Source organism: Chlorocebus sabaeus, chromosome X (genome assembly GCF_047675955.1).
Source record: "Chlorocebus sabaeus isolate Y175 chromosome X, mChlSab1.0.hap1, whole genome shotgun sequence".
Classification (NCBI taxonomy): Eukaryota; Metazoa; Chordata; class Mammalia; order Primates; family Cercopithecidae; genus Chlorocebus; species Chlorocebus sabaeus.
Genome location: NC_132933.1, coordinates 29,995,897 through 30,021,125, shown reverse-complemented (window position 1 = coordinate 30,021,125; position 25,229 = coordinate 29,995,897). Strand labels below are relative to the sequence as shown.

General features: G+C 36.2%; 1 protein-coding gene across 10 annotated transcripts in view; it reads right to left on the bottom strand.

Moving 5' to 3' along the window:
* THOC2 (THO complex subunit 2) overlaps positions 1–25,229 on the bottom strand; it is a 130,099-nt gene that overhangs the window by 22,032 nt on the left and 82,838 nt on the right. For 6 of the 10 annotated variants that reach the window (XM_073013418.1, XM_073013420.1, XM_037989101.2 and 3 more), the window contains 18 exons: positions 23,845–23,886; positions 23,281–23,411; positions 23,077–23,178; positions 19,023–19,119; positions 17,443–17,536; positions 16,569–16,649; positions 14,597–14,693; positions 12,473–12,590; positions 10,439–10,618; positions 9,268–9,432; positions 5,477–5,752; positions 4,309–4,450; positions 3,696–3,853; positions 2,313–2,441; positions 1,833–1,964; positions 1,557–1,741; positions 882–1,060; positions 535–637 (listed from right to left, as the gene is read on the bottom strand). In XM_073013418.1, coding sequence (XP_072869519.1) covers positions 535–637; positions 882–1,060; positions 1,557–1,741; positions 1,833–1,964; positions 2,313–2,441; positions 3,696–3,853; positions 4,309–4,450; positions 5,477–5,752; positions 9,268–9,432; positions 10,439–10,618; positions 12,473–12,590; positions 14,597–14,693; positions 16,569–16,649; positions 17,443–17,536; positions 19,023–19,119; positions 23,077–23,178; positions 23,281–23,411; positions 23,845–23,886 — 2,411 coding nt within the window. The remainder of the gene's footprint in view (positions 1–534; positions 638–881; positions 1,061–1,556; positions 1,742–1,832; positions 1,965–2,312; positions 2,442–3,695; positions 3,854–4,308; positions 4,451–5,476; positions 5,753–9,267; positions 9,433–10,438; positions 10,619–12,472; positions 12,591–14,596; positions 14,694–16,568; positions 16,650–17,442; positions 17,537–19,022; positions 19,120–23,076; positions 23,179–23,280; positions 23,412–23,844; positions 23,887–25,229) is intronic. The other 4 variants (XM_008019484.3, XM_073013421.1, XM_008019483.3 and 1 more) reach the window with 1 other exon arrangement.

Here is a 25,229-nt window from a genome sequence, read left to right as displayed (position 1 = left end):
ATATATCCCACAAACCAACCAAGGGAACTACTATCAGGAAATGGATTACTTAGCTAGATGGATCACTACTTAAATTAGTGTAGGCTTTTCTTATGTCTGTCCTTACTCAGATTGTTCACAGCAATCACTCTAACCTAAACTATTTTTTTTAACTTCATACCTACATTCCCCTGAGTATCCCAGCAGGAGAAACAAAGTTGTTATACAAGCATAATTCTACAAAACATAATTAGGATGTAAAGCATATCAGCAAAATAGGGTACATAAAAAATTTCAAAGTCCAACATAAATGACTTTTCACATTACTCAACAACCACTCCCCTTCTACTCATGAGGATTCATATAAGAAATTAGAATTATGAGGGCCAGGTGCAATGGCTCATGCCTCTAATCCCAGCAGTGTGGAAAGCCAAGGCTGGTGGATCGCTTGAGGTCAGAAGTTCGAGGCCAGCCAAGACCCCATCTCAAAAAAAATACAGAAAAATCATTTTTAAAAAGAATTTAGAATTATGACACATGGCACAGTGTTCCTACCTGTTAGAGCCACTATTTCCATTGCTTGAATTCCCTTTAGGTGTGGTGCTAGAAGCTTTATTAACAGCTTTCACACCACACTGAGATCTCTCCCTTGATTTATCTGAAATAAAAGTAAGGTTTTATTTAACAAGCCCCTAAATGTAAATAAGCTACAATTTCACAGCAAAATGATTAGAGAATAATTAGAAAGAAACAGCAGGCTGATTACTTCTTAACGTTTATATACTCCTATCTAGGGAATAAAAAGTAATACTAAGCCAGCATTGTACTAATTCTGTGATATTAAACATTTTACTTTGTTGAAATAAAATATATTACTTATAAGTTTCTACAAATAAGCATACCAGTCTCCTCAGTACTGCTTTCATCCGATTTAGATGCACTTCCTATTGATGATGATGAAGGCCCACCACCAGGCCCATTTTGCACACTGGCAACTGCATTCCTCGGAGGGGGGTCTTTGTGATGAAACTCATTTTCAGGTATCATGTATGACTTTCTACTTTTCAACTGCCCAGAGTAGCTGAAAGTCGCACAAAGTGTTTAAATATACAAACACAAATCAAAAAACATAAACATGAGGTTTTTAAGAATTAGCAAGTTATTCATTCTACTATGTAGTTCTAGAGAATTAAAAAAATACCAATTTTTAATAAGTTCTTGAAGGTTTTTATAGAATGCCCAACTTTCTTAAAAATTACAATTTCACTATAAACTAATCCTTAAACTAAGATGGCTTTTTTCTTTTACTCTTGAAGATCTGTTAACTATGATGATAAAATTATATTTCCTCCCAATCAAGAAATATTATATATGCCTTTGAAACTATCATCCAGTATAGACCGGAAGTTGATAATCAGAAGTGGTAACTCTCACCAGCCTGTGGGAACATGATCGCATAATCTCCCATAATCTCCTGAAGGCAGAAGATAAACTTCAACACTGTAAAACATTTTAAAGTCTTCAGAATCCTTCTGTCATCTAGTCTTGTAAATCACATTAAAATATAATTTTGTTACCCCATAGCCAATGCATATAGATCTGGCCTCTTCTCTTTTTCTTCTTGGCAGATTTTGTGTACTCTTCTTTCCAAAGCTTGACCCAGATTCAAAACTTTTGGGTACCAAGGAAGTATTTTTGTTAGCACAATCAAGATATTCCTGATGTGAGTATATTCGCCTGTTTCAAGGCAATGTACCGATGCCTACAACAAACATTTTCAGATCCATTATTATAAAAGTACAAGTATAAAGAGAAAAATTTGCCTTTGAAAAACCCAATTTTTTTTTTTTTACCTTGGTTAGTTTGTAATGCCATTTATGTACAACATGTCGAAAATTTTCATAGTCTAATTGATCAGCCTTATTTCCACCATCAAAACCAGTTGCCCGTAATATGGTAAGGAATCCTGGATAGTTTCCACATTCCTAAGGAAACAATGTTCGTCACTTTTAAGGAAAAATTATGATCCACAAAATCACAGAAACTGAAACTTAAGTAGACTAGATCAATGTTTCCATATAAAACCATCATGCATATTTTGATAAGTAGTCACAAAAAGTTCAACTTATACAAAGATATTAATTTGAACGTCAGTTTGAGAGAGAATAAAAAACTATACAGAACTTTTTAATAATGAATTAATTGGGCTTATAAACATGGTTTTACAACTGAATCTTAAACTCAGCTTCTCTTTTAAAACTCAACAATCTAGACATTAATGGATGTGGTCATTATATACATGGGTAAAATATAAGGGTTTTTATGAATCATACCTTTTCATATGTGGCTCTATCACTATGCCACCTGGTCACAGTCTCTAACATGCAGCACAGAAACCTTCCATATCGACTGGCTTCATTTTCAGTACAGCTTGCAACTGTGTAAATTATGTCAGAGAAAACCTACAGGAAAAAAATGTTTAAAAAATATAAACAAATCAAGGTCAAAATCATTTAAAAATATTAGAAGATTCTCTTATAGCAAGTCATAATAAACAGGTAAGCTTAGTCGAAATGTATATTCCCTTTATATAATGACACTGCAGAGACCTTTGGAGATTTTGGCTTTTGTGGGGAAATAGTGAATTCATAAAACAACCACCCAAAACAAGAACTTTTATAAAGAAAGTTGATTTACAGTGACAGGGGAAAAAAAAAAAAAAAAAAAAAAACCTGTCATTATTATTACATAATAGTTTTTTTTATTACATAATAGTTTCTTAACCACTTAACCATACATATTACTGGGTTTATGGGGACAGTAAACAGAGGAGATGCTAACAGAAATTAAAAATAGGCAGCTCACATGCTGGAACAAACATTATGTTTTGTGGGGGTTTTTTTGTTTGCTTGTTTTTGAGATGGAGTCTCACTCTGTCACCCAGGCTGGAGTGCCATGGTGCGATGTCAGCTCACTGCAAGCTCTGCCTCCTGGGTTCACGCCATTCTCCTGCCTCAGCCTCCCGAGTAGCTGGGACAACAGGCACCCGCCACCACGCCTGGCTATTTTTTTTTGTATTTTTTTAGTACAGACGGGGTTTCACCGTGTTAGCCAGGATGGTCTCAATCTCCCGACCTCGTGATCCACCCGCCTCGGACTCCCAAAGTACTGGGATTACAGGCATGAGCCACCGTGCCCGGCCACATTGTTTTTAAACCACAAAATGTACTAATAAGAAAAAAGCTAAATGCAAAATGTAAATACGACCATACTAACAAGTTTCCCTGCTTTTATATGTGTGTGAAGGTGTAAACTTTTGTCTTTTTTTTTTTTTTTTTTTTTTTGAGAAGAGAAGGTTAAGAATGGAGAAGAGAGTTCTACCTATTATGATACAACATGTAAACTCAAATAGTTAATAGTTTAACCTTGAGTGACTATTACATATCAGGTGCTTTTTATGTGTAGTGATTCATTTAATCCTCACAACAATCTTATGAAGCAGGTAATTATGCTTTACAGATAAGAAAACAGGCACAGAGAGGTTAAATAACTTGCCAAAGATCATACAGCTAGAAAATAGTAGATCTAGGATTCAAGTTCAGACACTTGGTTCCTGAGTTCATGCTTTTTAACCAAACACACAATAACACCTCTATAAATTATAATGTTAGCTATCTTTGTGTGAGAATTTTTTAAAGGTTGCAATAAAAACTTACTCGATCATAGCAAAGAAGTGTGGAAAAATTTGGAGTTTTCTGTTGATGTACCAATTCAACAAAACGAGCACAGTAAACGGCATCAATTGCTGAAAAAATACATCGAGGAAATATACACAGCTGTAGAAATTTTGTGATGGTCTCATTTTTGGTAGATTCTAAAAATAAAGGAAGAATATATTAAGTGGTAAACTTCTTCCTCAAGTGCCTCAAAGCCACTAAACATGACAACATATTACCTTTAGTGTAGAGAATACTATAAAACCACAAACTATTTATAGTTTGTAACCAAATGTCATGCCTGGTCATGATTATCATTTTTACTATGTGGACTTTTTTTCTATCTATGATTTCTCCAGAAATATGTTTTATACAGAAAAGTTGAATGACAAGCTGCCAATATGTAGTTAAAAGTTAATTAACTTCACCAGCAAACTATATCAGTTCCTCTAGTGAACGTGAAGTTGATTCTGCATTAACAAATAACCAAAGAATGGGATAGAGAACACTGAGTTGAAATACAAACATAATACACTGTAACACCTCTAAAGTTATAATGTTTTGTTTTCTGCAATTCACCAGCATCGGGAATGTAACAATTCCAACAACTTACTTGCTAAAAGCCAGTTGTCCTTTTCCAGTTTCAATCTCTGTAGAACTCTCTGTACATGTTCCATCTGTTTCTTTTCTTCTTCAAGAAGCTTGTCCTGAAGGGCAGTACAGCGCTCCTTCTCTTTTTTCTTTTTATTTGGGGGCTACAAAGAATAAATCAGATACATTTCTAAATATATGCACATTACCTTTCTTCTTTTAACTGAAAAGTTCAAAGAGATAAAGGCTGACAGTTTATAACTACTTTAACATGAATATAGGTCCACCTGAATGTGCTTTTATCTTCATTCAACACACTCATAACACTGTCATGGCATCTTCACACACCATCAAAACAGGCTACATTTGCAACACTGATACTATCAGTCTCAGGCATGGTGTCATCTTTGACTCTTCCTTCTCCTTTACACCAAGACTGGTTTACAAGCCTTGTACACTGCCACTACCTCCATCAGTCTATGCTCTCACAATAGACTGCCTAAAAAGCCACCTAGTTGGTCTTTAGCCTAATGCTAGTCCCTTCCCCTATCAAAAGCATCTTTCACACTGCTGTCATGAGTAATCTGTTTTAAGTACCATTTTTTACATTACTCCCCTGCTCAGGAATCTAAAATAGCTCTCAATTTTACCAAGTCTATTTTTCTCCCTGACTTCCAATGCCCTACATAATCTGGCCCCATCATATTCATATGTATCATAAGTACATTCACTATCTGAAAGTGAATCAGTAAACGTGATCTCCCTAAACCTCAATGTACTTCCTGTCTTTGCTGGAACCCTATGGTGACCTCCCTATCTGCTTCCATATTTCCAAACCTAATCTACCTTCAAGGCCTGTCCATTTCAAGACTCAGCTTTTCAACAGTCTTCTCCTAAAGCACTCACTTCTTGAGAACTACTGATCTTGCTATTAGAGTCACATGAATCACTTTAAGTTACCAGTATAGTCATCAGTAGAAAAGGACACTCAAATAATTTTTGATTAATCATAATCTCCACCTAGTCACCAACCTCCTGGCCCTCCACTCAGAAGTAACTATTACACCCCATTTAAGAAAATATTATATAGCAACAAGATCACTGTTTTAAGGAACCAGAGCTAAAATAATTTCAAAATATAGGTGAGACCATAAAGTTATTGCACTTGAACTACTAGAACAAAAACCTACCATTTCCTGATTGTCATCAATTGCTTTCATCTGGACTTTAAGTTTATTGACTTCTCGTTCATAGCTGGTGTGTGGAACTGCAAGGTCATACATTGTCAATGACCAGAATGTGGCATAGAATTGAGGGCTGATGTCATCCCAGACTTTGGAAACATGTAAGGAGACCACTGCTTCATGGACAGGTGCCATCACCATCTCACATGATGTAATGTACTTATGAACTTTATGTTGCTGTTTACTTCCCTTTTCTGATTTTTTAAGTTCATCATACTTTGACTGTAGATAAAAAGTAAAAATATATACATACATACATACACACACAACATAATTTATAGCTTTGACTTTCATGGTATAAAAATCTATATTCCCTTCTAAAGAATCAAAAGATGACCAATCTCAAAACTGTTATAGAAATTCTAGTTTCTTACCAACAACATTTATTTTAAGATAAATCATCTCTGGAAGATATTCCAATCTTTAGTACTGTGTGCCAACTAGGAGATTCTCAGAGGGCTCTTATCTAATCTGACCTGTTGAGTAAAGTGAACAGGGTATATGCATGTCCCCCTCTTCCATTCCTCCACCCTACTCCCTCTTGCTGCTGTATCAGGGATTGAACATGTAGGGTTTCCAGTCCTGCTTTTGAGATATTCAAGGGAACAAATAGAAGGTCTTAACATGAGAAAAGAGGAAGAATGGAACTAATAACAGTCAACTAGGACAGAATGTAGTATCACGACATGTAGACCCTACCAACTGTTACAATTCGTCAATTAAAAACCTGGATCAAGAGATTGAGGAGGGCAGATCCCTTGAGGTCAGGAGTTCAAGACCAGCCCGGCCAGCATGGCAAAACCCCATCTCTACGAAAAATTAGCCAGGTGTGGTGGCACATGCCTGTAATCCCAGCTACTTCGGAGCCTGAGGTGAGAGGATCACTTGAACCCCAGAGGCGGAAGTTGCAATGAGCTGAGATCATGCCCCTGCACTCCAGACTGGGTAACAGAAGGAGACTGTCTCAAAAAAGAAAAAGAAAAAAAAAAAAAGCTGGATCAACATTAAGAAAAGTTACGAGAAATTTGTTTTAAGACTGCTAAGTAGGGTGACCAATTGTCAGGGTTTTCTGGGGATTTGGGGGTTTCTGGGGATTTAAGACTTCAGTGCCAAAACTGGGAACATCCCAGGCAAACCGGAACCAACTGGTTACTCTATTGCTAAGCCAAATAAATTTTTCTGTGAAAAGCTTTGGTATATTGAAGTTTAAAGCATGTGAGAACTGATGCTGCAGCTTCTTTTGCTTAACTGGTTTAACCTAATTTGGGGGAAAAGTCAGAAGAATGCCATATTCTTAATTTTGTGAGGAAAAAAAATTGTTAGTACAATGGGAGGGGCTGTAGAGATATGTGTATGCCAAATATATTATATATATATATACACACACACAAAAATATATATACATATTCTCTATATATAACATATATGAAAATAACATACATATATATGAACATATATATACATATATATGAACATATATATATATGAGAAGATAACACAGAGTTGCTGCTATTGTTTCACATCCTTCAGTCTCTTTAGGATGAATGAGTTCTCATGCAGAAAATTTTGTTTGGGTTAGGTATCACCCTTAATACAAACCTAAAGGATGTCCTAAAACTAGTTACTTCTTTATGTTAGAAAATGACTTAAATCATTCTATTTGTGCTAAACACATAACCCAAAATGAGATGATCAAAGGTTCTGCTTCCAGTTCTACACTGTGATAGGCAAGAGTCTCAGCTCCTTACAGCTCAGTTACCTGCCTTCCTTCCTGACTGCTCAATTTTACAACTGTTCTAGAATTTTACAATTGTTCTAGAAGTGGGAAGATTTACGCTCCGTTACTCCCATTTTAGAGAGGATGCTGACAACCACTGAGACCACATAAATGACAAAGTTACAAAGAACATTAGTTATGAAAAAGGAGTCCCAATTGCATCAGAAACCTGAGGGAATAGCAGTTGGGAAAACAGAGAATTTTTTTTAATTAAGAGGACAGATCTTATTGAAGGTAACTAATATGAATCTAGATGAGCAGAATGACTTCTAAGGTTCTAACAAAACGGGATAAAATAGGGCTGATGCTATCTGCATAAAAGACAGCCTAGCTACCTGTTCTGGGCAAGATCTAGGATATGAACTAGGTAAAAGCCTATCTTTCAGAACTGTGTCTCAAGGTAGACCACAACCTCAACAGTTAAAACTAAAAATTAGTTTATCGGTATGACAGGGTTACATGATAGCTCCAGTCTCCCTCCTCTGGGTCTGAATCTGTGATTTCTATTGTTAGGAACCCCATAGTCACTATCTAGTTAGAAAAATAGGCTTGGTCAGAAAAGAAGGCTATACTTCATATTTACCTAGGATGAATATGCCCTTGTCTAAAGTCAGTTTAACTCCCACTTCAAGTTCACACCTTCAGTCAAATGAAGAGACATAACAGTTCTGCATTTCAAATCGCCTGGGGAACTAGACTTATGGAATAGAACTGATATCTACAATTATTGCTGTACTTCTCACTATTGTTCAAAAATCTCATCTCAAGAATCTGAGCAGGCCAGGCACAGTGGCTCATGCCTGTAATGCCAGCACTTTGGGAGGCCAAGGCAGGCGGATCACCTGAGGTCAGGAATTTGAGACCAACCTGGCCAACATGGCAAAACCCCATCTCTTCTAAAAATACAAAAATTAGCTGGGTGTGATGGTGGGCACCTGTAATCCCAGCTACTTGGGAGCTTGGGATAGGAGCTGAACCCAAGAAGTGGAAGTTGCAGTGAGCTGAGATTACACCACTGCACTCCAGCCTGGGAGACAGAGCAAGACTCCATCTCAAAAAAAAAAAAAAAAAAAAAAAAAATCTGAGCAGCGTTTGGCTGAATTATCTCCAAGAGAGCCTGCTGATAGTCAATTTATAGAGGGGACATAGCAGTCACCTCTTCAACAGCGGTTTTCACTCAAGAAGCAAAAGCAAGGATCCCAGGGCAGCTTGGATGCCCATCCAGTGCAACCACAAGGTTGCTGGGAAACCCCTTTTCCAGAGAGTGGCATGTTGCCTACAGATAAAAGATTTATATCTGACTTGGCTAGATGACCTGCTCCATTTTCTGACCTGGCAAAGTTCAGCCAACCTCAGACAATCAGGTGTTCCTGTTTGCTAGGATTCCATATTGCTGATTAGTGTGTTCACTTAGCACAAGGCAGGTCAGAATTCCTAAGATGAAGCAACTCTCCCACCTCTGTCTGTCAAGAAATCAGGTACCCTCTTGTACAGCTGAGAATGATCTACCATGGGGTGTGACAACTGTAAGACATTACACAAAGACAGCATACAATTCTCTGGATTGAGAGGATCTAAAGGGGAAGAAGCTAGCCTAACACCACTCCCTTATTGTCTTTTCCCCTTCAGAGTGTATACATAACACAGGAATTTCTGCATAGTGCTAACAAAGTGATAATTAAATCAAGTAACAGTTAGGAAAGAAGTGGGAGACTGTAGCAGTTGGTATGTAAACACTAATAGCAGATGTTTGATTAAATGATTAGACTCTAAATTTCTCATCACCTTTTTTGTATACCTCTACCACACAGCTCTGTACCCCTATTGGAAACAAAGAAGGAATCCTAGTTTAAGGGCCAAAACCTTCCCCCAAAATCTGTAGTGAAATGTACTTACAGATAAAATAGTTAAGAAATAATTTGGATCGTTCTTGAGCGGCAGCAAAGACACTTGTACTTACCGAAATATGATGCGCATACATTGGCCTAGACAGGAAAAATGCTGCATCATGGGGTGTATGAAATTCATTACAGAGTACATCAATTGAAGGCACTCGCTTTATATAATCTTCTGTGCTCAGATTAGATGCTAAAAACCCACCAAACTGCACCAGGGTATCATGACACTAAATTTAAAAAATAAGACAAAATCAACATATTTTCCAAAGTGATTAAGAAGTCATATCAGGAATATTTTAACAATTAAGAATCCAAATTTTATAACTTAAAAGGACTTTACAGACCATCTACAAGTATAATCACATGACCATATTATGAAAAAAGATGCCAAGGCCCCAACAGGTTGACTAATCCAAGGCTTTACTAGCCAACTAGGTCTCTTAAATGTCAAGCTGTTGTTCATCACTTTTAGTGGAATATATTTACCTAAATCAAATAAAATAATAACCATAGGCAAACAGAAGTCAATTCCTTTGCCCTTAAAAGAAGAAAACTTTATTTACAGAATATATTTATAAATATTAAGTACCAAAACTTAAGATTAGCCCACAAAATGTGTTTAACTATCATCAACTACAACGCAAAGAAAAAGAGAGATAGCAACCAAGCCTGGGCAACATGGCAGAGCTCCGACTCTACAAAAAAAATCCAAAAATTAACCAGGCATGGTGGTGCATGCCTATAGTCCCCAGCTACTCGGGAGGCTGAGGTAGACTGATCACTTAAGCCAGGGAGGTAGAGGCTACAGTGAGCTGAGATCATGCACTGCACTCTAGCCTGGGTAACAGAGTGAGGCCTTGTCTTAAAAAAAAAAAAAAAGGAAAAGAGAGCGAGCATGCATGAGTGAGCAAGCAAGCAAGCATCTATTCTGTTATGACTGAGATTTCCAGAGATCAGGAAAGATACAGATGCAAACAACTTGAAGTTGCAGGAATTTAATGATGTAATATTTAATTAATTGACAGCCTTACACATAACATATCTTGGAGCTATCTCTTAAATATCATAATTTACATAGAAATAGGCCCTATTTCCAGAATGTCTTTCACATTAGATTAGGATGTCTCATATTCACATGATGTGCAAAAATGACATTTTTCAAATTATAACACATTATCTTCCTTTAACAGGATTAAAAACATGTACATAAACATAAAAGCCACTTTAACTTGCCTGGTCATAGAGCTTTCCCACAAGTTTTAAATGTTTCTCTCCACCTTCCTGAAAGATTACCCCATTTCTCTGCTGAGCCATAAGCAGACAGAGAGGAAGGGCAAGATCATGGTCCAATAGAGCATCCTTTAATCTCTGAGAGGATTTTTTAGTGTTTCTGATCTGACCAAAATAACCACCCTGCACAAGAAAAGACACAAATTTACCAGTGTACAGTACATAACCCATGCTAATTTGAAAAAAGGCAGAAAAAAGTTGAGTTAAAATCCTTAATATAAAAAACTCCTACATTCCACATTCCTTCCCTTACACAAATTTATTTCAGTGACTATTACAGACTACAGTCACTGGCTTAAAGGCAAATGTCAACTGAATTTAAATTTTTGCATATTTTCCATTTTCCACCTTGCAGTCCGTCATAAAGGATTATTCGTTATTCAGTATGGCACAGATTCAACAGAGCAACTAAGACTTAAGGGAGTGAGGATATCAAAGATCACAGAAGATTTAGTAATTATTTGGTAATTTTATTTATTTATTTATTTATTTATTGAGACAAGAGTCTCACTCTCTTGCCCAGGCTGGAGTGCAATGGCGAGATCTTGGCTCACTGCAACCTCCGCCTCCTAAGTTCAAGCAATTCTCCTGCCTCAGCTGCCCAAGTAGCTGGGATTACAGGTGCCCACCACTACGTGTGGTTAATTTTTTGTATTTTTAGTAGAGGTGGGGTTTTGCCATATTGGCCAGGCTGGTCTCGAACTCCTGACCTCAGGTGATCCACCCACCTCCCAAAGTGCTGGGATTATAAGCATGAGCCACCACGCCCGGCCTTATTTGGTAATTATTTTCCTTATGGATGCATTTCTTACTGTTTTTTTTTTCTTTTTTATTATACTTTAAGTTCTAGGGTACATGTGCACAATGTGCAGGTTTGTTATATATGTATACATGTGCCATGTTGGTGTGCTGAACCCATTAACTCGTCGTTTACATTAGGTATATCCCCTAATGCTATTCCTCCCCCATCCCTCCACCCCACAACAGGCCCCAGTGTGTGATGTTCCCCTTCCTGTGTCCAAGTATTCTCATTGTTCAATTCCCACTTATGAGTGAGAACATGCAGTGTTTAGTTTTCTGTTCTTGCGATAGTTTGCTGAGAATGATGGTTTCCAGCTGCATTCACATCCCTGCAAAGGACATGAACTCATCCTTTTTTATGGCTGCATAGTATTCCATGGTGTATATGTGCCACATTTTCTTAATCCAGTTGGTCATTGATGGACATTTGGGTTGGTTCCAAGTCTTTGCTATTGTGAATAGTGCCACAATAAACATACGTGTGCATGTGTCTTTATAGCAGCATGATTTATAATCCTTTGGGTATATACCCAGTAATGGGATGGCTGGGTCAAATGGTATTTCTAGTTCTAGATCCTTGAGGAATCGCCACACTGTCTTCCACAATGGTTGAACTAGCTTACAGTCCCACCAATAGTGTAAAAGTCTTCCTATTTCTCCACATCCTCTCCAGCACCTGTTGTTTCCTGACTTTTTAATGATCGCCATTCTAACTGGTGTGAGATGGTATCTCATTGTGGTTTTGATTTGCATTTCTCTGATGGCTAGAAAATTTTTGCAATCTACTCATTTGACAAAGTGCTAATATCCAGAACCTACAAAGAATTCAAATTTACAAGAAAAAAACAACCCCATCAAAAAGTGGGCAAAGGATATGAACAGACACTTCTCAAAAGAAGACATTTATGCAGCCAACAGACACATGAAAAAATGCTCATCATCACTAGCCATCAGAGAAATACTTACTGTCTTTTATACTTTGTTTCAGCTTTTTTAAAAAGTTGAAGTAATTACTGTATCTCAATTTCAAAAGGGGGGTAGGGGTGGTTGTGAAAGGAAGGTATGTATGGCTTTGACATTTGGTTTTATAAACTTACATATTGTTTGGATTCTTTACTATGACCATGCATACATTACGAATTTTAAAAGTTGATGAACAAAAATAGCAATTCTTACCTCAGCTTTTAGCTGCTCTCCACCAGTCATAGCCTCTAGTTGCTCCATTGTCATTTCCTCTGTAATTTCTATTCCTGCCATTTTTTGCACCACTTCTTTCAATATAAGCAGGTCAAAACTATTCAAAAAGAAAAAAGAAACAGTCTATAGTTAGAACTTCAAATATAAAAGTAACAATATATTATAATTAATATACTGAGAAACCCTAAATTATTTGTATATAAATATGGGGGAAGGGGCGGAAGCAGTTTTTAACTGCATTTCTAGAACTATATTGACAAATACTTGGTGTGTAAGTTCATTTTAACTTTTACTTGGAAATAATTTCAAATTTACAGATAGGATGGAAAAATAAAAACAGTACAAAATTCACCCATATATCCTTTACCTCAACTTCACCTGGTAACATTTTTACTCCTGCTTGATCATTTGCATTTCCTCTCCCTCTCTGGAGCCCCTTTCTACATACATAGTCACACACTCAATTTTTTAATCATTTGAGGGAAATTTATATATCATGGTCTTTTACCCCTAAAATTTCTAAGACTGCATTTCCTAAGAGAGCTATTCTCTTAAATAACCACAGCACAGTTATCAATTTTAGTACATCAAACACTGATAAAATACTTAAATCTACCATTGATATTTCATTTTATCAGTTGACCCAATAAAGTCCTTCACAGCATTTTTTCTCCTCCAATACAGGATGGCCAAAACATTTTTGATGGTATAGAGCCATTTCTAAATAATCCTTTTACTAAAAAGGGACAAAGATGTAGCATGGTCACATACACTTGGAAGAGAGGCAGGGAAGGAAGGAAAAAAAGAAGTTCTAAGCTGTGATATCTGAGCCAAAGATGACAATTTAGTGGCCAGCCCAGAGCACATTTCAGTTATGCGCCAACAGTTACGCTTTTTAATCGTCAAAGTTTAGGACTACCAATGAAAATAATATCTTACGTCCTCCAAGATCTTCTTTAATTAGTTAATCTAAACAAAGTAAAAACATTCTTTCCTAAAAACTCTAGATGTTTCTCCAAACGTAAAGTCAGACATACCCAAGACACAAGCTAACAGACAAAAGAACCATTTTCTAAGATTCTTATTAAGGGTTTGTTCTCTCAACTTGCCGTGCTTTCCTTAGTTGCTTTTTTTTTTTTAAAGAAAGCCCTCATGAAAACTAGTATATAAGTACCAATGAAACAGTTTATTTTTTCTTCAAACTACGTTTTAATTAGATGGTCACAAAAACTGTGTTCATAGTACAGAAAGCTGAGTTACAGATTTTAAAAATGATATATGTTATTCCGGCCTATAGATAAAGAAGAATAAAAATATATTGAAATGGCAGAGAGATGAGCATAAGGGATGTGCCCAAAAAAAAATAAGTTTAAATATTTTTTAAGTTTTCCCTAAGCCAAAATAAGAATCTGTCAATAATTACTTAGGTAATACTTGTTTGGAACACCAAATAGCTTTTAATGTTTTGTTTGTTTGCTTTCTACCAGAAAGCTTCTGAAAACAATTTCAGGTTCTTTGATTCTAGTCAGTCTACTTCTCATGAGGTTTAATATACATACATACTAATTCAAACTCTAAGCACTGATACTGGCCCAAAATAAAATAAACTTCAGTATTTATAAAGCAAAAAGGACATTGTCCAAATGGTATGGAATCTTATGTAGCTCTAAAACTCAAATTCAAAAATTATGCTTTAAAGGTATTATATACACCCTCAAAATAAACATGTTCCTACCAGATGTTCAATGTGATACAGGTCAATTACTGCATACTGACCTAGTGCAGTATGTTTTGTTATAGGAAGATACACAATATATCATATTAGGCATTTACTCAAAAGCCCAATAGGTGGTCAAAATAAATGAAAGTATATTTTTAGTGCATTAACATATATAGCCAAATAGTACACTTATTCGTGAAAAAAAGTGTCTATTTATGTATTATCACTTAACTAAAGAATTTCATGTAAATAAGTGAGCAACTATTCTACTTGAGCCTACAACCAACAAGTAAGTAGTCTTTCAGGATAATAGGAGTCTCAATAACCCCAAACCACCAGAAGTACTCTATTGAATTTCGTTATGTATAATTTGCTATGAATACCTTTTGCCCGCCTTTAGCTGATTGGCAACATACTGAAGAAGACCAGCAAGATCAATTGGATATTTACGAAAAACTGCACCACAGAAACTAGCCAGACCTATATGAAATAAAAAAGGAGTAAAAACAACTCATAAAACAAAATGCACAAGTATCATTTCAACTAAACCTCTAAAATAAAATGAGATAGGAATAATTGTATTGCTGATGCTGTTGAATGGAGTTTCATAATAATAACAATAACCAATATTTATTGAGCATACATATGTCAAGCACTGTACCAAGCACTTTATAATGATTATCTCACTTAATCCTTGCAACTATTATCCTAGGTTGGTATCACCTATTGATGAGGCAAATTCAGAACAGATATGTCATGTAACTTGCTCACGGTCACATAGTACAAAGTAGAGCAGTGAGTCAAATCTTTGCAGCCTGATTCCAGAGTTTGTGAAACTAAGATATAACAAAATCTTGCAGATCACTCAGTAAACTTGAATAAATGACAAAATGCCAGCCCCCGAATGTGAGTCAAGGAAAAAAAAAATCTTTTTTTATCTAAGAACATGCTACTAGTTGTGGAGGTGCAAGAAAATAAAGTATTACCAGACCTAGAAGCAGACAAGAGACCAATTTTAACCAATGGTCCTTATCATACCATGAATAGGGAGGAGACTCCAGCCAATACAAGAGTAGGAGATGCAAGTAAAGTCAAGTACTCTGCAACCTATTCCACAACTATTTGCTAAGCACCTAAATGATATTGGACAAAACTCAAGTCCTGCCCTCAAGGAGCTGAGTCTAGTGGAAGATACAGAAAAGTAAACAAATAACTATGATGAGCAAAATGTTCCATGGAAATATAAAAGAGGAACACCCAATTCAGACTTGTGGGTGGGAGCGTTAACAGAAAAAGCTTTCCAGAGGAAGTGACCTCTAAGCTGAAATCTAATGAATAAACAGAACACGGAGTGGGCCATGAAGGGTAGTCCAAGTCAAGTGAATAATGGGCAAAAGTTCATGGAAAGTACAAGAAGTTCAGTATTAATGGAATCTAGAATATTGGGAAGCAGGGAAAAGATGAGGCTAGAACAGTGCAAAAGGACCTGATTTCAAAAGAACTTACTTGTATGATTTATTAAACATTTCGGACTTTAAAGGACAATGGGGAGCCACTGCAAGATTCCGCTATCAGATACAATAAGTTGAAAGAAAGGGAACTGGCTGCTAGAAACCAAAGGTACAAGAATTAAAAAGAAATATGGTTAGTTTTTTTGGTTAAACTAAGTCAAGTTTTTGTTCTTTTAAGATGACTGGAACCTCAGGATGGAATGGGAAGAAATGAGACTAGCTCCCTTACGATCAACTCCTATAAAATAATGTTAGTTAAAAAGGAGATTTTCGGCTAGGCATGGTGGCTCATGCCTGTAGTCCCAGCACTTTGGGAGGCCAAGGTGGGCAGATCACTTGAGGTCAGGAGTTCGAGACCAGCCTGGCCAACATGGTGAAAACCTGCCTCCAACGAAAATACAAAAATTAGCTGGGCATGGTGGCGCATGCCTGTAATCCCAACTACTAGGGAAGCTGAGGCAGGAGAATTGCTAGAACCTGGGAGGCGGAGGCTGCAGTGAGTCGAGATCACGCCACTGCACTCCAGCCTGGATGACAGAGCGAGACTCCATCTCAAAAAATAAATAAATAAATAAATAAAAAGAAGGAGATTTCATCTCCCCAGTAATGCTTACCCAAATTCTATCACAGTCAGTAATGGTCTCTTAAGTTAGGAAAATAAATAAGTACCATATCAACCTCCTTAAGTAGCCAAGGACTCTGTAGAACAAACTCAGTAGCTAGATATTCTCAACAACTCTTAACGAATAGGCTTCTAAAAGTCTCTAAGCGTAGGTAATAAAACACATAACATGGCAGTTACCACAGACAGTATTTTCATTTTCTCAAAAATAAAAATACTTACTCTGAAGCCAGCTTGAGATGGTTGTGTCATCATGTTTCATTCTTTCCTTTTCTGGATTAGCTAAAGCTTCAATGATACAATCTTTCATACATTAAGAAAAAACTTAAGTCATTACATCTCTAATAAAGACCCTTAAAACATAAATATGCCACATCATAGGGGCAAAATTGTTGGTCATTACAAATTATTTTTCTTTTTGTTCCAAGACCAGGGATGTTGCTAAAACTAATTATTGAAAAATACACTCATTGTAGTACCAACATTCCTTCTTTAGCCTCCTTTCCATCTTTCAGCAATCAAGATAGATTCCATCAATATCAAGATGTCTGGTAAGCCAGTTGGGTGCAGTGGCTCATGCCTGTAATCCCAGCACTTTGGGAGGCCAAGGTGGGTGGATCACTTGAGGTCAGGAGTTCAAGATCACCCTGGCCAACCTAGTGAAATCCCATCTCTACCAAAAAACAAGGAAATTAGCCAGGTGTGATAGCACCTGCCTGTAATCCCAGCTACTTGGGAAGCTGAGCCAAGAGACTCACTTGAACCCAGGAGGCGGAGGTTGCAATGAGCCGAAACCGTGCCACTGCACTCCAGCCTGGGCGGCAGAGCAAAACTCCATCTCGCAAAAAAAAGTCTGGTAAGCCTCATGTCTCCCTTTATATAACACAAAGACACACACACACACACACACACACACACACACTCTCTCTCTCTCTCTCTCTCACACACACACACACACTACTGACTGACCAAACTTCAGATCAGCCACCTGAATCAACCTCAGATGGTTACTAAACGAAAACAGAATGAAAATAAAACATTTACCATATGATCTATTAAATATGAAATCTACATATTACTTCATTTGAAAGGATACAGGCCAAGACATCATAATTCAATGAAGTGAGGTATTTCAATGAATCTACTACAGGTGTTATTAAGTTATCATACTTTTGTATTTGTGACAAGATCTGGAAAACAGCAACAAATAATAGAAGGCATTAACTGATCAAAGGATTTCTACTGTGCCAACTAAGTAATGGCTACACTTTTTATTTTTCAAAAGAAATAATGCTTATAATTAAAGTGGTTTCCTGTATAAATATTTCATATTTATATAGAAATTACTATTTTATCACTGCCTTAGAGAATATTTTCTTAGGCTACATTTTTCAGTTAGAAAATAATTCCAATTCTATAAAAAAATGACAGTGGTAATCTGACTGGAATTGCAATGAATCTGTAGATTCCTTTGGGCGGTATGGACATTTTAACTATATTGATTCTTCCAATCCAAGAGCATGGAATGTCTTTCCATTTGCTTTTAGCATCTATGATTTCTTTCATCAGTGTTTTACAGTTCTAATACAGATCTTTCACCTCCTTGGTTAGATATATCTCTAGGCACTTTTTTTGTGACTATTGTAAATGGGATTGTGCTCTTGATTTGGTTTTCAGCTTGAACATTATTGGGGTATAGAAATGCTACTGATTTTTGTATGTTAATTTTGTATCCTGAAAATTTACTATGGGTACACACGGACATAAAGATAGAAAGACACTGGGGACTCTAAAAGTAAGTGGGGGAGGTGCTTGTCAAGGTTTGAAAAACTACCTACTGGGTACTATGCTCACAATTTGGGTGAGGAGTTCAATAGAAGCCCAAACCTCAGCATTATGCAATACATCCATGTAATAAACCTGCACATGTACCCCTTGAATCTTAAAAAAATTAATTAAAAAAGGAAATAACTCCAGTTGGCCTAAAGCTGAATTTTGGAATGAAAGAGTCTAGTCTCTCTCATGTGTTTTAGAAATCTCTAAATATTGGCCAGGCATGGTGGCTCACGCCTATAATCCTAGCACTTCAGGAGGCCAAGGCGGGTGGATTACCTGAGGTCAGGAGCTCAAGACCAGCCTGGCCAACATGGTGAAACCACATCTCTACTAAAAATACGAAAAATCAGCCAAGTGCAGTGGCACACGCCTGTAATCCCAGTTACTCGGGAGACAGGCAGGAGAATCGCTTGAACCTGGGAGGCAGAGGTTGCGGTGAGCTGAGATCGGATCACTGCACTACAGCCTGGGTGACAGAGCAAGACTTCATCTCAAAAAAAATAAATAAATAAAAATAAATAAACATTGCAGTGATAGTATTACATGTAAATCACAATGAAATGCCATTTGAATGTTTCTAAAAGCTAAAATCAAGTAATAAGTCCAGAAATCAAAATGTGGTATACAAAATAACATTATATATACAAAATAACTATTATATTGCCTATAATAGTAGCACTGTTACTATTAATAGAAAAATAGATCAATGTGTTACATATATTGTGTAGTAATTTTGTTTTTAGTATAACCTTACAATGTTTCATTTTCTAACATCGTTCTATTTCCACCTGAGCTGATTTAAAGGCAACAAAAAGAAAAATCCCTTAAAATAATATTAACCTCAAAACATACATAATCAAACAAAATGGTTGGATTGCTGTGGCTCAACTTCCCAATTTGTCTTCCAGAAGGCTTCACATTTTCCTTGGTTAGGCGCCTACAGAGGAAGAAAAAGGTGGCAGGGATCATCTTAAGTAACATTCCTTGTAATGTTGATAGCTTTGTTACATCATCATGGGGGAAAAAGCAATTATTCCCCAAATATCGAAAACGGATTAATGCAAACAACCACATTCATCACATCCTTTATGGCAGGATTTGGGCTATTTTGGTTAGGGATTCTCCCAGAGGGTATTGAGATTTTATATTAAATGCTTAACATTTATAAAATACACATTTCCACTTCATAGTAATAGTCTGATAATCAGTAAAACTCTTAATGTACTCTGCAAGTACATAAAACTCTTCTTACAAAGAATCAAAATTATTTCAGATTTAGGAGGACTCATTTATCAGTTTAGGGATTAAGATATCAAATTTGGTGTCAAGCAATGAAATGCCTCATGCCATCTGGCTCAGTGACTCTAACACAGCAATAGGTAATGCACTCCTCTATATGTAAAGTTATCTGCTTTTCATATTCAAGGTAAACAATGTTTTGAAACTAAATTCTACTCCTTTCCTTCCTCTTTATTTCTTCCTTTGCTCATCATCCTTTTACCAGCATTCTTCAAATTTATATTTATTAATTCTTAGAGTTCAAAACAATTATTATACAGAATCTTAAATGTCTCTGCTGAGATTATTACATAATAAATCTAGAGACTTGAAAAGGCTACAAGTGACAGGAAGGAAGCTTTCTAGGATGAAAATATAATGAAGTAAATTATGAATTCAGTTTATAATTCAGGAGATGTGACCATTATCCAAGTGACAAACTTGCTATAATTAATTTCTCATGACAAAACTGGCCCCATCAATCAAAATTATTTCATCATCAACTGCTGCCCTTTCCAATTCTCCATATCCCAGTTTTTGTTTCATAGAAAAGAGAGACCATTAGTTTTAACAGTTAGCTATACAGTATTTTGTTCAAATTTCCAACTTACCACTACCTGTCCCTATTTCTAACCCCAATATTTCAGGTGCCTCCCTCTACTTGCCAAGGTCAACCCCTCCTCTCTCTGTTTTTTATTCCATTCCCTTCTGCCTCCATCACCCTAGAGGGACAAACAAACAAAAATTAAAGAAATATTTTCTTGTCTTTGTCTTCCCCTCAAACCACCAGTGTCTAGCATATGGAACACAACAAACATTTGTAGAAAGAATTATTAAATGCCCTATAGCAAGCTCATGTTTTAAATAGTATTCAAAACTCATGAAATTCTACAAGTAATAAATTAATACATTATATGCTTAATGTAAAAACTTCAAACAGTAACAAAATCATATTGTTTAAGCCTGGTAAAATAGTTTTAGCTTACGAATGTAACAAAAATCCAAGTATATTAAAAATTCTGCACATATTATTCTGTAGTAAATTATATTTTTATTCATTCATATTAATACCTACGATGACAGTCAAAGTACTAAGCATTAGAAAAACAAGGAAGATTGTGTTTCTCAGCCTTTTGGCTAAGGTCAAGCATAGAAATATAAGGATGAGGCCGGGTGCAGTGGCTCACACCTGTAATCCCACCACTTTGGGAGTCCGAGGTGGGTGAATCACAAGGTTAGAAGTTCGAGACCAGCCTGGCCAACATGGTGAAACCCCGTCTCTACTAAAAATACAAAAAATTAGCTGGACGTAGTGGTGGGCACCTGTAATCCCAACTATTTGGGAGGCCGAGGCAGGAGAATAGCTTGAACCCAGGAGGCAGAGGTTGCAGTGAGCCAAGATCGTGCCACTGCAGCACTCCAGCGTGGGCGACAGTACAAAACTCCATCTCCCAAAAAAAAAAAAAAAAAAAAAAGGATGAATAACAGAATAACAGTTCCTGCTCTCAAGCCTGGTCCAGTAAGGGAGACAGATTTAAAATCATTTATTAAATTTCAATATTCTTAAAAAGAGCAATCAACAGAATAGTACTTATATGCTATTGATAATCTAAAAGGTGGCTGGGGTGTGGTGGCTTACGTCTGTAACTCCAGCACTAAGACTAAGAGGTCAAGGTGGGAGGATCACTTGAGGCCAGGAGTTCAAGACCAGCCTGGGCAACATAGTGAGGTCCCATTTTTACAAAGAAAAAACAATATTAATATAATAATAATAATAAGAGGGGGAAAATATATTCGTACTGACTTGCATATACATAAGAATATATGGAAGGATAAATAAGAGACTAAACAGTGGTTACTTTATTTTCCTTGGGGGGAAGAACTGAGTAGATGGAGGATGGGGTGAGACTTTTTGCTGTATGTATACCTTTTATATTTACTGAAACTTAACCCATGTAAACATATAAACTATTCAAAACATTAGATAATTAAAAACAGAAAATCATATCAATGTACCTAGAGGTATGATAACATTATATGTATAAAAAATAGCGGTGGAAATAAGATCGATTATGCTTGGCAGTTTATGCCAGGGAAGCCTTCACTGGAAGTAACACTGGAGCTCACTCTCCAAGAATGAGGTCACCAGATGGAAAGGGGGAAAGGAAGGTAAGGGAAAATCTGTACCAACAGAGGAAATAAAAAGTATATACAGGGGAAGAGAAGCTAAGGAGAGAGTGGTACATTTAGGGAAACATTAGTAGGCTCAGCACATCTGGAAGTAGAATTGGCAGGAAAGGAGGTTGTATGCAGGGAGGGACAAACCAGGGAGGACCTCTTATTTATATCACCATGCCATAGAGCCTAACATATACCTTCAGGTAAAGTCAGTCACCAAAGGATTTTTAAGTAAGAGAATATACAAATCACTGTAATACGCCAGATAAAAGAACTAAGGGAGTGGTGGCAGAGACAGCAGATGAATTTAAGGTATTTAATAATGCTTAATGTATTATTAAACAATCCATGCAGAGCACTTAGTTCAATGCCTGGCACATATAGTAAGAGCTCCCCTAAATATTAGCTGATGTTGTTAAGCTAGAAACTGTACCTGGAGAACTCTTAAGTCCAGAAACTCTTTCAGATCTAGTATCATCTCCTGCCAAACAAAACTCCCCCAAGTGAAATCATTTACTCTCATCTACCCTCCCATAGCACTTTATTCATGCTGTATAACATGTATAACCTATTAAACTGTGTTGTTTCAATATAATTCATAGGCTCACAGGGAAAAAAAAATAGATTGTTATCATGCACACACCTGTTTTCCCAGTAGACTGTGACCAGAAACAGTATCACTGGGCAAAGACAACATTTAACAGACATTACACACTGTTAAATCTCAATAAACTGAGAACGAACTACTTTTAATTAGAATAACCATACCACATGAATTTAAAAAAGGAATGACAACTGACAATAGCCTCATTGAAAACACTTGCAATACAGCAATGTAATTAAGTATCTAAACTAATACGAACCTGAAGTATATGATTTTCATAATTAAACTTCAAATAATCTACTGGGAAGTAGAACATCACTCTTATGTTTTTAATGATATGAAAATAAAAGTGTACAAATTTTTTTAAAAAAGAAATTTCTCAAAAGTTGACTCCCTGCAGAGATAGTTCTGGATAATTTCATTAGTTCTTCCTAACAGATTAAAAAAATTTATTATGGCAACTTTCAGCAGAGGAAACTGCTAGAACTTTTACTACCTTGCACAAATCACTAAAGGTAAGCAAAGACCACAGCAGGCTGTCCTTAAAAAGAAGAAAACAAAACCCTCATCCTATAACATGATACATGTATTAAAGAGGATTTTCATTAGATTTTTATCCATATGTAAACAGGACAACTATGCAAACATTAACTCGGTAGTCAAAATGAGCTAAAACCACAGTTAATAGTCATTCCATCTGTAGTATATAAATCAGCTATACCATTCACAACACATAGGCTTTCTCAAAACTGAGGCTCAGACAAGCTACCTGAAAGAAAATAAATGAGCTCCAGATATAATTTAGATTAATATGAAAAATAAATTAAAACTTACTTCATGATATATTTGGCTCTGTCTATTGTTTGAGCTTTAACTTTTACTAAAAGTGGGTGACTGTTATAAGTTTCATTCTTCCACTGGCCATACAGACGGTATCTTAAAAAACGATGAGATGAAGAATTAGGAAAAGTTAAACACTTAGAGGTTAATATACTAGAATTACTAATAGTTAAAAACATGAAAATAATATGTATTTACCTATGCTGATATGGAAATGTTTTAAACATTCCCCATAGTTCCTCAGACATACAAGCATTGCAGTCCATCAAAGAAAGAGATGGAAGTAGTACCTGGTCAGTAATGCTAAGCAAACAGCTAAGGATAACTTCCTAAAAGAAAGAAGGAAAAGTTATTTCAGTAAGAGGTCTATATTAGTATAATCAACAATAAATTTATGACAGCTTTGGGAAAATTACTGTTTCTTAATCTCATAACACACAATATCCCATTCCTCACCCACCTTTTTCACAATGCTTATTTATGTTTCTCCATCTAAGACATAAAATGGGGTGAGGAAAGGAAAGGGGTAGCAAAGGAATGAGGAAATTTTATCTCTCTTCGTTTTTCAACATATTAATCCTCAGGGGAAAAAATGTTAATCTTAAAAGATAACTTTGCATAAGCTGCCAAAAACTATAATCAGCATCTACATTATAAAACAATTACTCATACAGATGATTAAAGCTTGTTCACAGTAAAATTAGTAGTATACTGTACCAAGACAAACATTAGACACATTATTGGATTTTTCTAGTCTCTTACCGTTTTTTCTTTATCTTCTTGTTTGCTTCCATCAGACTGAAACTATAATTTAAAAAAAGAAATTAATAAAATACAAAATGGCTAAGATTATGGTGTCACAATTTAGGCTCTAATTTGAAAAAAACTTTAACTTGCACGATTCTTACTTTTTACAAATATGTAGATTTTAAATATAGCCTGTTAACCTTTTTAAATTTTATCTATGTTTCTAACCTCTAAGTCATACTTGATATCCATGAATTTTAAGTGTCAATTTTTATAAACCAATTCTTTTCTCAACCTATCAAACCAACGCATCCTAAAATTGATCTAAGTATTTATTATAAAAATGTAGTGAGGGCTGGGCATGGTGCCTCACGCCTGTAATCCCAGGACTTTGGGAGGCCGACGTGGGCAGATCCCCTGAGGTCAGGCGTTTGAGACCAGCCTGTCCAACATGGCGAAACCCCATCTCTACTGAAAATACAAAAATTAACCAGGCATGGTGGCGCACACCTGTAGCCTCAGCTACTCGGGAGGCTTAGGCAGGAGAACCGCTTGAACCCAGGAGGCACAGGTTGCAGTGAGCCAAGATCGTGCCATTGCACACCAGCCTGGGCGACAAGAGCAAAAAAAAGAAAAAAAAAATTGTGGCCAGTACAATAATTTCATTATAATACATTTGCATTTTTCCATCCAGAGATTATAGTTTTTCTTCTACGGAATTAGTATAATCAAACACTAAAGCAACAAAAAGCAAAAACAAAGCCAAATTAAACACAAAGAAATTTAAAACTATCTTTTAATTCACCACTCCCAAAGTCCTCACTGAAAGATAAGCCCAAAATACCAATAACATTACTAACAAAGACAAAACCATTGCTTAAATTGTACAGACTGAATGAAAAATCCTGCGTCTGTATTAGATAAACAATTTGTAGATTTGCAGATGAGCCCCTAAAGTGATGTTTGACAAGGATGTCTATTAATTCAAAATTAAACAGTGAATGATATTTGTGTGAATGTAAACAGAGACAGCTGGCGGAGTCTGTAGAAGACAAAAAGACAACTAAAGTACTGACAACCAGTGACAATCTAGATTTCTGACAAGAATTTAGCTCAATATCAAGTGAGAAAGAGGGAAAAGCTAATATGTTGATAATAAGCTTCTTATTTTCTTGGTAGATAAGGGTGTTTTGTGTATGCATACATTTTCACACTTCAGTAATGGATGTTACCACAGGAAAAGTCTAACCGTTATGCTACATTTTCACATAACACTAATTCAGGGCCTGCCATGTTACCTTTATGGGAAAATACATACACTCAATTTGTTTTTAATTGGCAGGTTAAAAAGGTATGGTTCCTTTCACAGAAATAATTTATTAAGTCAACATATATCCTGG